Raw genomic sequence first — 15,019 nt, 5'->3', positions numbered from 1 at the left:
TGGGGGAAAGCGAAGCCCATCCTGTTCCCAGGGCTCCTCCGACCCCGACCGCACATCCACACGGACAGAGGTCCTGGGAGCTGAGGCTTGGGGCGGGCCTGCGGCAAGGGCTGCAAGGACGAGGGCGAGGGCGGCGGGGGTGGCTGACTCATTGCCTTCTACCTGGGCAGACGGGTGGTTTCATTTACTCTCTTCCTTTAAAGGGTTTAATAGCCGGCGGAAGCGAAAGCCACTCCTCCCGGTTCCCAGGGCTGGGAGTTGGCTGAGGAGGGCCCTGGGGGCCAAGCTGCTCTGGTGTCCCCACCTTTCTATGCCCCCAGCCAGCTGTGCCCTAGAGGGAATGTTGCAGGAAGTCCCACCACTGGGGTGAAAACCAACCAAGGCAGCTTCAATCTGCAGGGCCCCTGCAGACCAGAGTCCCTTGATTCAAAAAGTTTCTTTTTTTTTTTTTTTTTTTTTTTGAGAAAGAGTCTCACTTTATCGCCCTGGGTATAGTGCTGTGGCATCACAGCTCACAGCAACCTCCAACTCCTGGGCTTAGGCGATTCTCTTGCCTCAGCCTCCTGAGTAGCTGGGACTACTGGTGCCTGCCAGAACACTTGGCTTTTTTTATTGGTGTTTGGCCTGGCCGGGGCCGGGGTCCGGCGGTGGCTGAGTCTGAACCCGCCACCCTCAGTATATGGGCGCCATGCCCTACCAACTGAGCCACTTCAAGACGGGATACCAGAGCATTACTCTTGCCAAGAGCCTCTAAGTCCCCACCCTCTGATGCAGCCCAGAACCCTGGCCCTTCAGGGTTACTGGGAGGAATAAAGAGGCACTTTGGGCTCAGAGGAGGCCAGGACCAGACTTCTGTGGATGGCATCCAGGTGGCAGCTGCCTAGCAGATCCACCTGTGTGACCCAGAACCTGGTGTGGGAGGGCAGTGCAGAAGAGAGGGCAGAGATGGGCTGTGCCAGGATGCTGTGCCCAGCATGGCAGTGCAGGTCAGCCCAGTCTGTCCTTGCAGGGAGGCTGGAGTTCTCGGGTGAGGAAGGGAGCAGTCCAGAGGGTGGGTAGAGAGATCCACTTTTAGGACAGTTGCAAGGCCAGCCCTTAGAAGAGGTGATGCACTCCTGTCACTGCTGGCATCCAGGGAGTGGGCCAGTTGGTAGGTGGAGGGAATTGCAGTGTCAGGCTGGGTGAGACTGCAGAAGAGACGCCAACCTTCCCTGGGGTCCCTTCCTCAGCCTCTCTGCCATCAGCACATGGCCTCCAATGCTCTGCCTGGGTCCTGGGCTGCTGGGCAGGGAGATGAGGAAAAGCTGGCTTGGGTGGGGCATGCTTTTGCTGCCTCAAGGGAGCCACCGTGACCTGTGACCTGCAGGTGCCCAGTGGTCTGTGTGGGGCCCTCTGAGCCCCACCAGCTTGACTCCCTTCTCACCCTAGGCCAATCAGTGGCAACCCCAGACAAGTGGGTATTCTAATCCCACTTCAAAAATAAGAAAACAGAGGTTGGGAGTAGAGGACCAGAGAGATGAACTGAGTGGAAGCGTTGAGGCCAGGTGAGGAGCTTCCCCTAGCCTTGCCCAGCTCCCCTGGGCTGGATACCCCCAGCTGCTCTCAGGGCAGGCTGGTAAACTCTGCAGCCTAGGGCTGGTGCTCTAAGGCCCAGCCCTCCTTCTCTCTCTAGGGAGCTTCCTGCCTGCCCTACCCGCCTCTATGCTTCTGCCCTCATAGACAAGGTCAAGGTCAAGGCAGGGAAAACAGGACTAAGTGGGAATAAGTCAGAGCTCTGAAGGGGACCCTGGTAGCTTCACTGCCTGCAGCTCCTGTCGTGGCCAGACCCCTTGCCTGCAGGATGGTCAGGCCTCCCCAGCGGCCACCAGACATCCTGGGCTTGGCCAGACCAGCACGGAAGAGGCTGGTAAGAGCTGGAGGGAGCCAGCTCCCTATCCTGCCCAGAGGTAGAGCAGTGTGAGATATCAGGAGCCCCTGGGGCCTCTGTGAAGATGGGGCAATGATAATCCATAGCCTCAGGGACTACGGAGGTGGTCCTGAAGAGGTTGCTCACAAAGGGATGTCACCCTGGGGTCAGACCCTGCCACTGAAGAAACCCCACACCAGCTAGCTGCCTGCCTGCCCTTTACCCCATATTGGAGAGGCCAGGCTGACCTGCTGTCCCCTAAGTCCCCCCTGGGGCTTCTAACTACCTCCACTGAACGCAACTCCAGCTTTCCTCCCCACTCCCACAAGGCCCTTCCTCAGCCTTCCTCACCTGGGACTGAGCAGGAGCCTCCTTTGGCCCCACCTGGGGCTAAGTAACCTCCCACCTTACCAATGGCCTGGAAGGAGCAATTACCCCAATTTGCAGATGTCAAAATGGTGGCACAGACAGGTGCAGTGACTGCCAAGAAGGGACTCTGTCCCTATCACCCAAGCAGGACTGTCTGAGGGTACTTGCTGGATATAAGATTGTGGGGGGGATGGATAATGACACGGCAAGGTGCTAAAATAACCCCAGGCAAGGATCTTCTGGGGGGACCCCATCATAGAGCCATTTAATAGATAAGAGCCCAGAGGAGTCCCCAGGACAGGGCCTGGGGCACCCCCCTTTTCCAGCTTCCTGCTGGGTACTGGGTGTCCTGGTGTGGATCCCACTGCACCCTAGGAGAGCTGCGCCCACTCGATGAGGGAGGGGGTGTCACTGGCATCAGCATGAGGCCTTGTTTCCCCCTCAGGGTCCCCAGAGGCAGGGGCTGTTGGGGTTGCTTTCCTGGCCTCACAGGGAGCACAGGATGGTAGTTTCAGAGAAGTGACCTGTCCAAAGTCACACGGTGGCCAGTGGGACTCAACCCATCACTATCCCCCCTTTACTGCACTCTGGAGTCTGAGGACTGAGAGGACTCTGGGTTGGGGACATCCGGTGGCTGCTTCCCAGTATGGGAAGAGGCTCTGCCTCAAGTTGGCGTCATCAGGCAGCAGCACTCCAAGCCAAGTTTACTAATATTTGTTTGAGGGGGCATGTCTGGGATTTGCACAGAGCTGAGCCAAAGGGTCTCCACCCCCAGGCAGGCAGTGGTAGACCTGCGCACAGGGCCGCTGCGGTGTCCAGCTTTCTGGCTCCTCAGCACTGGAACCCAGCTGTGTGAGGCTGTGGGCAGCTAGGGCAGAAGGCAGGCACCTCTCCGAGAAACTCCTGAAACTTCCAGAGTGAAGTCACTTCCTGTGGTGACAAGGCTGAGCCTTCTAGGCACTTGCCCGACCAGCCAGACCATCCAGCCAGCCTGAGGGAGCCATGTGTCATCAGGCCCGGCCTGGGTGCCTGGGGCGCTTCCGGTGGGCGGCCCCTTCCTCAAGAGGGGCCCCTGCTCCCTGATGGAGAACCTGCTGCCCTGGACTCCCCCAGGAAGCCCTCTTGGATTGGCCTCTCGCCACCCACATAACTGCTGGGCCTTGGGTCCCTGGCCCTGCTGGGGAGGGTGTGAGAGACTCAGGCTGTCTGGAGTCCCAGTCCCTGAGAGTTGCCTAAAGCAGCCTAACCTGAGCCTGCCATCCCATAGGACAGGACCTGTGACTCCCGCCCACTCTGGATCTGTTTCCTCCCAGCCGGCCTGAGGAAAGTGAGAGGCCTAGAGGCAGGAGGAACCTGGTTTCAGGCATTCACTGTCAGCCTACCCATGGCCTCTGAGGAGTGTCCTCTGTTCCTCTGGTTCCCGAAGCTCCTTCGTGGGAGTTGACAGGCAATACCCACTGGACAGGGCATTGGGGATTGAATGAGAAGCCCAGAATGCTCTTCCCCTCCTTGCCCCCACCTCCCCAGTGAGCTCCTGTTCATCCCTCAGTACCCTGCTTAGAAATCACTCTCGGCTCCTGGAATGCAGTTACAGTGTTTATTCTTTAAGACCTGCTTAGGCACAGCTTAATATGCAGGAAATAATTCTGGCAACATATGGCTAAAAATGCATCTACCTCATTGTCCCAGAGACCCAACTCTCTGTACTGAGCAACTCAAGTTGGCAGACACCACATGTGCTCGCGTGTAAGGCAAACTACCATCCTGCTCTGGCTCCAGGAAACTTGGGGAGAAGGCAGGGGTGAGGGTAAGGGGAGTTGGGGAGATGGGGCAAGGCCCACAGTGCCCCTCTGAGCAGAGGGCTGCGGCATGAGTAAGAGTTCACCAGGGGCCGAGGAAGGGAAGGATGTTCAGGGTTTCCGCAGAGTGTTTTGAGCCTGCAGGAGCTGAGGAGGTGGGGCTGTGTCTGCCACACAGCTGGACTCTAAGGGCATTGTGCTGAGTGAAGCAAGCCAGGCCTGGGGGTCTTAGAGGAGGGAACTTTCCCCAAGCCTCTCAGCTGATGTTCCTGGTCACTTGGCAGAATGATTCATGGGGACCTCTCCAGAAGCTTGAAAAAACAAAAGAACAAAAATACAGGGAAGGAGCTGTGAGGACGGGGCAGAGGGCCCTTGGGATGGCACTCAGCTGTTGGAGTCACCCAGGCAGGGTTATCACCAGAAGCTCTGGCCTGAGCTTCTTATTTATCAGGTCAGGGACGGGGGCCCTCCCTGTGTATTTTTACTAGTTCTTTCCCCCTTGAAAAAATGATCAAAATGTAATAGTCTATTGTTGACATAAAAAGTGAAAATCGGCTGGACATGGGGGCTCGTGCCTGTAATCTTAGCTCTCTAGGAGCTCTCTGAGGCAGAAGGATCCCTTGAGCTCAGTAGTTTGAGACCAGCCTGAGCAAGAGCAAGACCCCATCTCTACTAAAAACAGAAAAACTAGCTAGGCATGTGGTAGGCGCCTATGGTCTCTGCTACTGGGGAGGCTGAGGCAAGAGGATATCTTAAAACCAAAAGTTTGAAGTTTCTGTGAACTATGACACCATAGCACTCTACCAAGGGCGACAAAGTGAGACTGTCTTAAAAAAAAAAAAAATCTGCCAGAATGAATTCAAAGTTCTGAGCGCTCATCTCTTTGGCCACCTTGGGCCACTCTGGATAAAATACAGCCCTTTCACCCTTAAAAAAAAAGTAGGGCATTAAAAGGTCAAGTACAAGTCTCGGCGCCTATAGCTCAACGGGCTAGGGCGCCAGCCACGTACACCTAAGGTGGCGGGTTCGAATCCCCAGCCCGGACCTGCCAAACAACGACGGCTGCAACCAAAAAATAGCCGGGCGTTGTGGTGGGCGCCTGTGGTCCCAGCTACTTGGGAGGCAGAGGCAGGAGACTCGCTTGAGCCCAGGAGTTGGAGATTGCTGTGAGCTGTAATGCCACGGCACTCTGCCCAGGGGGACAGCTTGAGGCTCTGTCTCCAAAAAAAAAAAAAAAGGTCAAGTACAAGACAAGACAATCATGCAGTCTTGCAATTCCACTTCTCATCACGTCTCAGAACTGAAAGCAGCCTCTGGAACAGACCCTTGTGCAACCAGGTCCACAGAGGCAGGAGCTGCCAGGTGTGCACTCACAGGTGGAGACAAATGAGAGTGGTCTGTCCATGTAGTGGGTGGTGGTCAGCTTCGACAAGGACAGGGTGACACAGGTTACAATCTGGGTGAACCTTAAGGACACTGTGCTCAGTGAAATATGCCAGACACAAGCAGATAAATGTGGAATGATTTGTGTGCGTAGATTACATGAGTCCCCTGGAGTTGCAGAGACAAAGTAGAATGGGGACACCAGGAACCAGGGAGGGGATAGGGAGTTAACGTCTGATGGGGACAGAGCTTCAGTTTAGGGTGATGAGAAAGTTCTACAGATGGGTGGTGGGGACAGTTGCACAGCAAAGAGAATGTGCTTAGTGCCATTTGACGTCTCTGAGCTGTGCCCTCACAGATGGCCAAGGCGGCAGGTCTTCACCACCTCTGGCATATAGGGCCAGCACCCTATCCTTTGAGCCACAGGCGCCGCCCGAGGGTGGCAGGTCTTAACGCTGCATGTACTCCACCACGATTTAGAAGTGTACTTACACATGCAGGGAAATGAGCCTGGCTCCCAAGTCCCAGCCACATCTCCTCACTACTAGGGGACACTGCATGGCTTGTCTCCTGATCATAACAAGCACCGCTTCCTTCACACACATAAGCAAACATTTCACCAGGACAATGAAGAGGTGGTGTGGCTAGGTTAGTGGGTAGTGTGGTCACTGGGAGAAAAGGGCCCAGCAGTGGGCCTGCCCATCCGAACCTCACCTGAAAGCTGCAAGTTCCTGTCTCCCCTCAGCAGGACCAACAATGAAACTACTTGTTTTTTTGATTTTCTGTTTTCACCAATATAGTGGCCAAATACAGGAGTCATCTCTACACACATCTGGTGGGCCTGCCCTTCTCTCCAGCTACTCGGTATGACCACTTCCCATGGGCTTGTCTGCCTGAAAAGCTCCTTTAGTGGGCTGGCGGACCCCAAAAGGCACGTCCACGTCCTAGTTCCTGAAACCTGTGCATGTAATCTCATGTAGCAGAAGGGTGACTGAAGCTCCTAAGAGGAGTTCTTCCTGGGTTACCCAAGGGTTCCCCGAGTGCTGGAAACAGGGCAGGTGGAGGCCCAGAGCCCTCCCAGGTACTCCCTCGTGGCCCCTGCACCTGTGCCCAGGGACCTATCCCCTCTGGTTTGCTGAGGCATGGGCACTGGCTTGAAGGTGGGCGGGCATCAACATAGGCAGCCTGTGGTTTGGAGAGCCTGTGGTGTAGCCTCTCCATGTGTTAAAGGGCAGAAACTGAGAGCCCTGAAGGTTGGGAACGTGGTTGACACCACAGGATTCCTGAGTGAGGGGCACCTGTATGGGGCTGCCCGCAGGAGTGCTGGAACAGGTGTGCCCGCCTGTGTCTCTGGCCCCAGACATGCCTGTCAGGTTGCCATGGAAAGTAACATCCGGCCACCGCCCAAAGAGAGCTGTGAGTCAGCATAGCCAGGCTGGGCCAGTGACTGACAGTGGGGGCAAGGCTACTGCCCAGGCACACCAAGGTGACTCAGCCTCAGCAGGGTGTGTCCAGTTTTACCCTCCTGCTGGCCCAGGAAGGCTCAAGAGTCTTCTGGTCAATGGTCTAGTGGGAACCTGGCTGAGCTCATCAGCCTTGTGTGATCTAGGGCAGGACCCTTCATTTCCAGTGGGGAAGGTCCCAGGGCACAACGTGCCTAGAAAATGTTATCAAACTTGGTGGGATTGAAAGCTCACCCAGGGCCCGCCTGAGGGGTCCTGGAGACCCTGCCACAGGGCTACTGCCTGCCAGTGCTGCCTGGTGGGTGGAAACCCAATGGGCAGGTTGCCGGCTTCTAGAGGAAGCTGGGAAGTCACCTGCTCTGAAGGGCAGGGGTCAAAGTCCACCGTCAGCTGGTGAGGAGCCAGCTCCCTCAGGGATCTGTGGCTGGAGGTGGTCACCTCATGGGTAGTCAGTCACTTCTCAGACCTCCTGCCCCTGGCCACTCCCTTGCAGGGGTCAGCTGATTGTCAGTCCACCTGAGTCCCATCTCAGGGCTCAGTACCCAGTGCGCAACAGGGGACATCCAAACACAAACCAGTCTGGCTCACAGAGAGGGACATGCCAGGGCAGGTCAGAGGTTAGCATGAGCACCCAGTGTGTGCCTGGATGGGCTGCCAGGCCAAGGGCTCCCCAACTCCTGGCTGCTGCCCATTGGTGCTGCCCTCCCACCTTGGGGGCAAGATCTGATGCTGGTAGTGACAAAAGTTGGGGGCCAGGCCTAGGGCACTCTAAGGGACGTTTGTGGTGGCAAGAAGCTCTGGACCTAAGACCTGGAGAAAGGGGCCCCGGGCCATGGGGAGGAGATCGAGGAAAGCCTTCATCCCACATAAACAGTGTCTCACCCCAGTGGAGCAGACCGGCCAGGGCAGGGACACACCACCACCAGGCAATGTGGGCAAGGGTCCTGCCGGAGACAGCTGGGCAGGGGTGGGGGTACAGATCCTGAACTCCTCCAGGGGAAACCCAGTTTCAAGTGGAATCATCCTATTTCGGAAACCTTTTGAAACCTAAGTTTCAATGACATCTAATTTACAGACAACCAAATACACCCATGTGAAGAGGTTCTTGGAGGTGACGAATGGACACTCAGCGTCCTCCACCCCCCACCCAGTTCCTTGACCACCTCTGTCCTGCAGATCCCTGGCAGGCAGCCACTGTCCTGTGGTAAGTTCTAGAACTTCATATAGCAGCAGGACATTTGCTTGCTGGGTCATCTCCCATTCTCTCCTTGTCCAGTGTTCCCCCCTCTGCAGACATACAGCCACTGCCACCACCCACTTCTAACTGCTGGTGGTGAGGGGAGCACTGAAACCACTGAGCACAGGTCTAGGGGGCACAAAAGCAGCCCAGGCACCAGGCCTGGCCTCCCATCTGCCTGCCAGGGTGCATGACCATCCCTCCTTCCCCAGGCCCAAGAGGAAGCCCAGAGGCCTGCTGGGCCCTGACTCAGTTCTGGAGATTGCTTACTTGAGATAGGGGCTTACTATGTTGCCCAGGTTGGTCTTGAATTCTCAGCCTCAAGTGATCCCCCGGGCATGTCTCCCAAGTAGCTGAGGCAACAGGTTTGCATGGCCAGTTTTGTCCTGGTTCTGAGTGTCTCGCTTCTCTGAGAGGAACCAAACCAGGGGCTGGCTCAAGCTGAAGGCCACAAGGAGGGCAGGGGCAGCAGGTGCCACAGGGAGTGGTGAGAGGTGGCTCTGAATACCCACCAGGAATGGTGAGGACCCTTGGAAAGGAGTACCATGGGGGCCTGGGCTGGGGAGGACTGGACATTGAACCCTTCCGCCATGCTCCAGCACAAAGCTGTCCAGGTTGTCAGCTGGGATACAGGAGCAGCCAGACAGGCAGAGCTAGAGGCCAGCATTGGTGGCAGCTGCACCTCAGGACTGGGAAGAGGTGCACTGTCCAAGGTGACACTGCTTACTATGGAGGCTGCAGGAACTCACTTGTCCCATCAGGCTCTTCTTACCAATCTTGCAGGAAGACAGTTCCCCCAGGATTTGCCTCCCAGTGAGATGTCCAACAGCCCTCTAGCACTGCTGTGCCTGGGCCAGCTGATTGCCAGGCTGCCCTCAGTGCTCAAACTGCTCTGGCAAATTCCCTGAAGTCACCAGCACACCATCCTGTGCGATCATTTCTGATCTAATAACCTACAGGCTCATATTGAATGCTCCAGGAGAATCTGGAACCAGGAGATCACACTAGGGAGGCAGTGAACAGAGCCCTTCCTAAGAGGTGTCCTGGGCAACACACAGGGCTGTTGTCACTGGAGCTGAGGACAGGTCACTGTGAAATGGTACTTGCACCATTAGGTCTGAGTAATACTCATCTCAAAGTGACAGAAAGAGACATAGCATGGACACCAAGGCTCTACAGACCCTGGAGCACACCAGAAGCATGTTCCCGTCGAAGCCTGCACCTGACCATTTCTGTGTCTGCTTGTGGTCACCAGGCACTTCTTTCCTGCTGCTCCCAAGCAGGCCAAAGGGAGCTGGAGGCAGCAGGCCCAGCCAGCCTCAGCACTGCTGCCCTACTGGGCTTCCATGGCGGTCAAACAAAGAATGGACTGGCAGGCATCTCTTGGCGGAGCTCCCCCCAGTAGGGATGAAGGGGCATCAGAGAAGCACCAGGAGGATGAAGCATGGGCTATTATGTAGGAGTTTCCCTCTGGAAGCCTTCTGGACCCACAGGGCACAAACCCAGAAATGAGAAACACCTCCCATCCACACTCTGCAGCACAGGAGCCCGCACTGAGCACTGAGCAGAGGCCTGAAAGCCCAACAGCCACAGGCAGCCTCTTCCTCAGAGTGTGCTTTCAAAACTGCAGGGACAGACAGAACAAGCAGAGGCCCATGCAGAGGCCCACAAGTCCTGGACCCACCAACACCCAGGGCAGGGCAGAAGGCCTGGATGGCATGCAGCCTTATCTTTGAGGGGCAGACCATGGCGCCTACCTACCCACTCCTTCCAGCAGAATCCCCCACAAAGCACAGCACTGGCTTCATGTTTCACAACTTTAATAGAATATTCTAACTATTCTGTACAAATTGAGAACACCGTATTCAGTTACAAATGTGTTACAAGGTAAGGCTGAGCACAGTCCTACATGCCTGGTCACAGTGTGGACACAGTGGTCCCAGCTACCAGAGACCACTGTCACACACTCAAAACCCTACCATACCAGCTGCCAACCAGTCAGGCCACACCCAAGGCTTTTAAGACAGGACAAATGATGGGGCTGGAAATGGAACCACTGAGACAGCAAGACTTGACGCTTACACTGAAATGAAAAGCTGCGCCAGGCAGTCTAGCCCTCTCCAGGAAAATGAAGGACACTGGCGCTCTAGCAACACCTGCGCTCCCCGTCAGCAGCACAAAGTCTGCATGTCATGAGAACAAACTCCGGCCTTCAGCAGCGGGAAGCAGCTTGTTTCTTCTACACAGGCCTCCCTCCCGTAAGGAGATGCACATCTTCCTGCTCAAGTCATCAACATGTTCCAAAGTTGGGAGAATAACCCACACTGTGAGTGCTAAGTCCTCACAGCATGGATGAATAAATAAATACGAGGATGACCCTGCAGTGCTCGCCTCAGAGTCGGTGTGTGCCATAATCCCACCCCCACCCCTAGAAAAAAAAAACACACAAGGAAAAAACATCCTAAGGAGAACAGGACCTTACTCTACATGGCTCTTCTGAGATGATTAGAACACGATAGCAGAAGCAGCTCACACTCAGCAGGTTAAGTGGCTGGAATAGCATGTGGGTCTCTTCAAATGAAGGGAAGAGTCTATCTGACCACAGGGCTGGTAGAAGAGGTTCTAGATGCCCCAGACATCACTAGACCTCAGCCCTTTAGCAGAATGACCTCCCAGTCCACCCCATGTGGTCTAGGGGCCCTCCCAAAGGGCAGGGCCTAAGGAAGTCCAGAGCTGCAGGCACCAAGGCTGTAGAGGGTGCTGGAACTAAACCTCCTACTTCTGAAATGCATTTCAGTTGCCACTGTACAAGTTAAGCAAAATAAGGAAAAAGCAAAAGTGAAAGTGAAAATCATGCACTTGAAAACGAGTTAGATGTAATAAGCACTGTCGACAGGATGGTGAGCAGGACCTAGGCCCCTGCCTGGGGGCCAAGTCCTGACAGGCAGTATGTGAGGTGACCACCCATGGCAGGGCCCGCCTCTCACTGCTGCTTGCATTCCGCTGGCTGGCTGGGTTCTTTCTGTTAATGAAAGAAAACAAGACTTGTAGAGAGAACAAAACCAGTATCACTCACCACATATCTCCAATCAACAACGAAAACCAAGACATTAGTTCATTCATTCTTATTGAAAAAACAGCTACCACAAATGAACTTTAACAGTGACAAAACACAAAGCTAATTCCCAAGATAAAATCACAGCAAAGGCTGCCTTCTCTGTTCCTAAAGACATGCTTGTGAAGCATTCACATTCATGGTGTATTCAACAGAAGGGCTCAGGGACAAGGCAGGGGCTCCTTGGGGTTGTAGAGATTAACTGGTGGTTCAGAAGCTCCTGCCCACACCTGGAGACTCTGCCCCCTCCTGTGCCAGTCCTAATCTCTGAGGTGCCAACCTGCCCTTGGGTAGGCCAGGACAGATGTTCCTGGGGAGAAATCTTTTGCTATTTTTACTAATGAGCTTCTCAGAGCTCTACAAACAAGTCACCCTCTTCCTCCTACTGGTCTCACTAAGTGGGAAATTCCATCCTCCCAGTAAAGGTATCCAAAGTATCATTCTCCTCGTAGAGCAGATTCACTTCAATACAATCTAAGGTATAGATCTCATATCTTTTAAACCACTTTCAGCAACTCCATAAATTCTGTGTGGAGACCAGCAGTAGCCTGGGAATCAGACCATGATCTCACTGATACGTGTACTTTCCGATAGTAAGTTTACTCATCTGTGACCTAGGATTTCTGCCTGCTTAGATTACAGGTGACCCTAAATAGAAGCTGGCCCCCAGGAGTCCAGGAAAAGCCTGCACCTGGGTAACACCACTGACTCCTCGTGTGGTATGAGCTGAGACTGTGATTCATTCTTCGGAAAAATCACATTTAAGGGATGAAAAAATAAGATGTACAGAGAATACTTAAAACAAGTAACCTTGAACCTGATCTAAGCTCTGTATTTTAAGTGTAAGAGGAAGAGCCCAGGAATAAGCCTGGCAGGCCACTCTGGGAGGAGGACTCCTGTCTGTACCCCACTGCCCCATACATTGCCCAAAGACCCTGGTCCCAAGATAATAAAGCTGACCAAGACCCTGGTCAGAAAGCTGCTGACAAGTCCTGTCAACATGCCATCTGAGGATAGGCCCAGAGGTCATCCGGGGCAGTGGTTGAGGGCACAGAGCTGCTGGCCTGAGAGTAGGAGTGCCCCAGGTAGGAACAGCCAGGTGGGAAGTGGGATAAGCAGTGTGTGCAGAGCACTGCAGCATGCACATGGCCAGAAGAACAAGGTGAGAAACGGGGGTGGACAGTGAATGGATTTTGCAGGGTGAAGGGCAGAACTAGGGCTAAGAGAGAGGCTGTCAGAGACTTAAGGCACACGCAATGCTGTGTAAGACAGTATTTCTAATTTATCCTGTTACAGGTTGAACAGCCCAAATCCCAGATCTGAGATACTCCCAAGCCCCAAACTTTTTGAGTGCCGACATGTTGCTCAAAGGAGATGCTCAGTGGGGGATGCAGATGCTCAACCAGCAATACGACTCAACCACTTCCCCGCCCAGACGCCCAGGCATCCTAGACAAGCAGTACAAACCTGTACAAATATAGTCTGCATTGCATAAATGATGTAATACATATTTTTAATAAAAGAATGTACTACCTATTTGTTTTAAATAAAACCAATAACCAGGATGGTGAAGACCTTTACAGAGAGAGAGTCCTCACTGAAACAGAGAGACTGCTAGACAGGGGTGGCTGGAAAAGCCTTCAGGCAGGTGAGTGTGGGGCCCTATCCCTGCCAGGCTCAGACTAACTCAGCCCTCTGAAGATTCTGCACTGGGTGATGAGGGTTTTAGAGTGAATTTCATAAATGTGCACTGTAATATAGGCCAAAATAAAACTGCAATCAATGAGTAGGATGCTGGCCCCATATGCCGAAGGTGGTAGGTTCAAACCCAGCCCTGGCCAAAAACTGTCAAAAAAAAAAAACCCTGCAACCAGAGCATCCTGTCATGTCACAAATTTCCACAGGTTTGGTCATTAGTCACTACAAACCTATCAGGAGGGGGGAGCTGGCATTTTAAAAAGAAATAACTGCAAAAACCTTGTCTCTCAAAGAACCATTTAAAGTTGGGGTTTTAACTAATCATAACTAACCTGAGAAAGGGTACAAAGCCATGCTACTGAACAGCAACAGCCTCTCTAGGGAAACAGAAGCCCCAGTGCCCAAGTGTCTGGCAAGGTCTCTCTGCTGCAGAAACCAGATCACTGACCCAGGGCTTCCATTCCTGGGGGTGGAAGAGTGGGCTGTGGTGCTGCAGAGAAGAGCCCCTTCCCTCGGGAGAAAAATGCTGAGATATTTGTGGGTGACAATGCACGGAAGACTCCCTTCAGAGTACCTGGGGACGGGGAGTGCAGGTGGGAGGAAAGTGGCTGAGCTCTGCAGACATGGGGACAGCAGGAACTCACAGCAGCTGGACATCATCTTCAACACACACACAAGTGCTTAGACCTAGCTCTGGAAGACATGCTCAACTACACAGCTGAATGCCAGCTGCAGCAGGTCCCAGCAACTCTGTGAGGCTGGTGTGCCTGTGTGCTTGCCCACATTCTGTGAGGGATGCATATGAGGAAGGCAGGCCGGTGATGCCACTAAACCAACAGTTCTCAATCTGTGGGTCGTGACCCACAGGAACTGTATTAAAGGGCCGAGGCATTAGGAAGGTTGAGAACCACTGCACTGAACTCTCAAAGGACTACCAGGATCATGCTGCCACTCTGGGCAATGCCATTACAGACTGGTGTCCACTGTCCTGACGCAAGCTGCTCTCTTACCATGGCCTGCTGCCGGTTCATCCCAGCACAGAGCCAGAGGACTGAGGGTGGCATGGTGGATGGCAGCTCCCCAGGCTCACTGCACTCACTGTCATCTACAGTGTCATAATTTTCAGTCAGAACACTTTCTGCCAACCTTACAACACCACTCTTTCTAGCCAACACCAAAACTTTTTAGATAAAAACTTCTGGCACACTGCAAGTTCATTTAACTCCTTTTATGACTATAGGTCTGAACATCACCTAAATTCAAACAGTGCAGTCACCAGACGGACACATTCTAATAAATCACACTGGGCCCATTCTGCTGCCAGAGTGCGTCTGATCCTGCTGTGGCGTGGCCAGCAGGGCTGGGGACAGCTAAGTGCTTGATAGTCCCCAGAGGGCTTCCTGTCTGTGGTGAGTTATGGGTGCCACCCTACAAGCCACTGACCTCCAAGAGCCCTCCTGTTCTGTCTTCCTTCTGGAAAGCAGCACCTTCAATGAAAATATCCCCCGAGTTGTATCTTTGCTACTTGGTTAGCAAGGAATATGGTTCAGAAATCAAGAGCAAATCTAGTTTTTGCTCATTGGTTTCCAAAGTACACAGACACTTGTGTGAAAATATTGTTCTTTAAAAAGCCCTATGTCAAACCTATACTGCGTGTGCCTGGATAGCAACTTCCTCTTTATTCAAAATCAAAACAATGCATGGTACAAAGTATAGATCATTAGTTTGGAAGTTAGGTATGAATGGAATTCCACCTTACCTAGAAACGTATGAATGATTAATAGACAAAAATTACACCTAAATGGGGGAAAAAAATTGAAAGGAACTGTCAGCATAAAATAAAATAAAACTCACAAAATTATACAGGAGGAAACAGCCACAATTTCTCATGATACAAAAGGGCTGCAAAATACTGAACTTGGAATAAGCAACTTCAACAACCACATCTTAGAGCTTCAAAAAGGTCAGGAAACATTCTCTGCACTCACAGGACGGTCCTCAGCACCAAACCGTCTTCCCTTTCTCATTTTCTTTTGCTCGTACAGACAC

At 53.3% G+C, this 15,019-nt stretch overlaps 1 protein-coding gene across 1 annotated transcript in view; it reads right to left on the bottom strand.

The window, feature by feature from the left end:
• Positions 1–9,968: 9,968 nt before the first annotated feature.
• NAP1L4 (nucleosome assembly protein 1 like 4) overlaps positions 9,969–15,019 on the bottom strand; it is a 52,381-nt gene continuing 47,330 nt past the window's right edge. Inside the window, exon 14 of the mRNA XM_003798408.3 lies at positions 9,969–11,179. Within this exon, the coding sequence (XP_003798456.1) occupies positions 11,141–11,179 (39 nt within the window). The 3' untranslated portion in view covers positions 9,969–11,140. The remainder of the gene's footprint in view (positions 11,180–15,019) is intronic.

The sequence above is a fragment of the Otolemur garnettii genome, unplaced genomic scaffold, assembly GCF_000181295.1.
Source record: "Otolemur garnettii isolate 467f Iridium unplaced genomic scaffold, OtoGar3 scaffold00134, whole genome shotgun sequence".
NCBI classification, from domain to species: Eukaryota; Metazoa; Chordata; class Mammalia; order Primates; family Galagidae; genus Otolemur; species Otolemur garnettii.
Note: the sequence above shows the minus strand (reverse complement) of the source record. Positions and strands in the feature narration are given on the sequence as shown.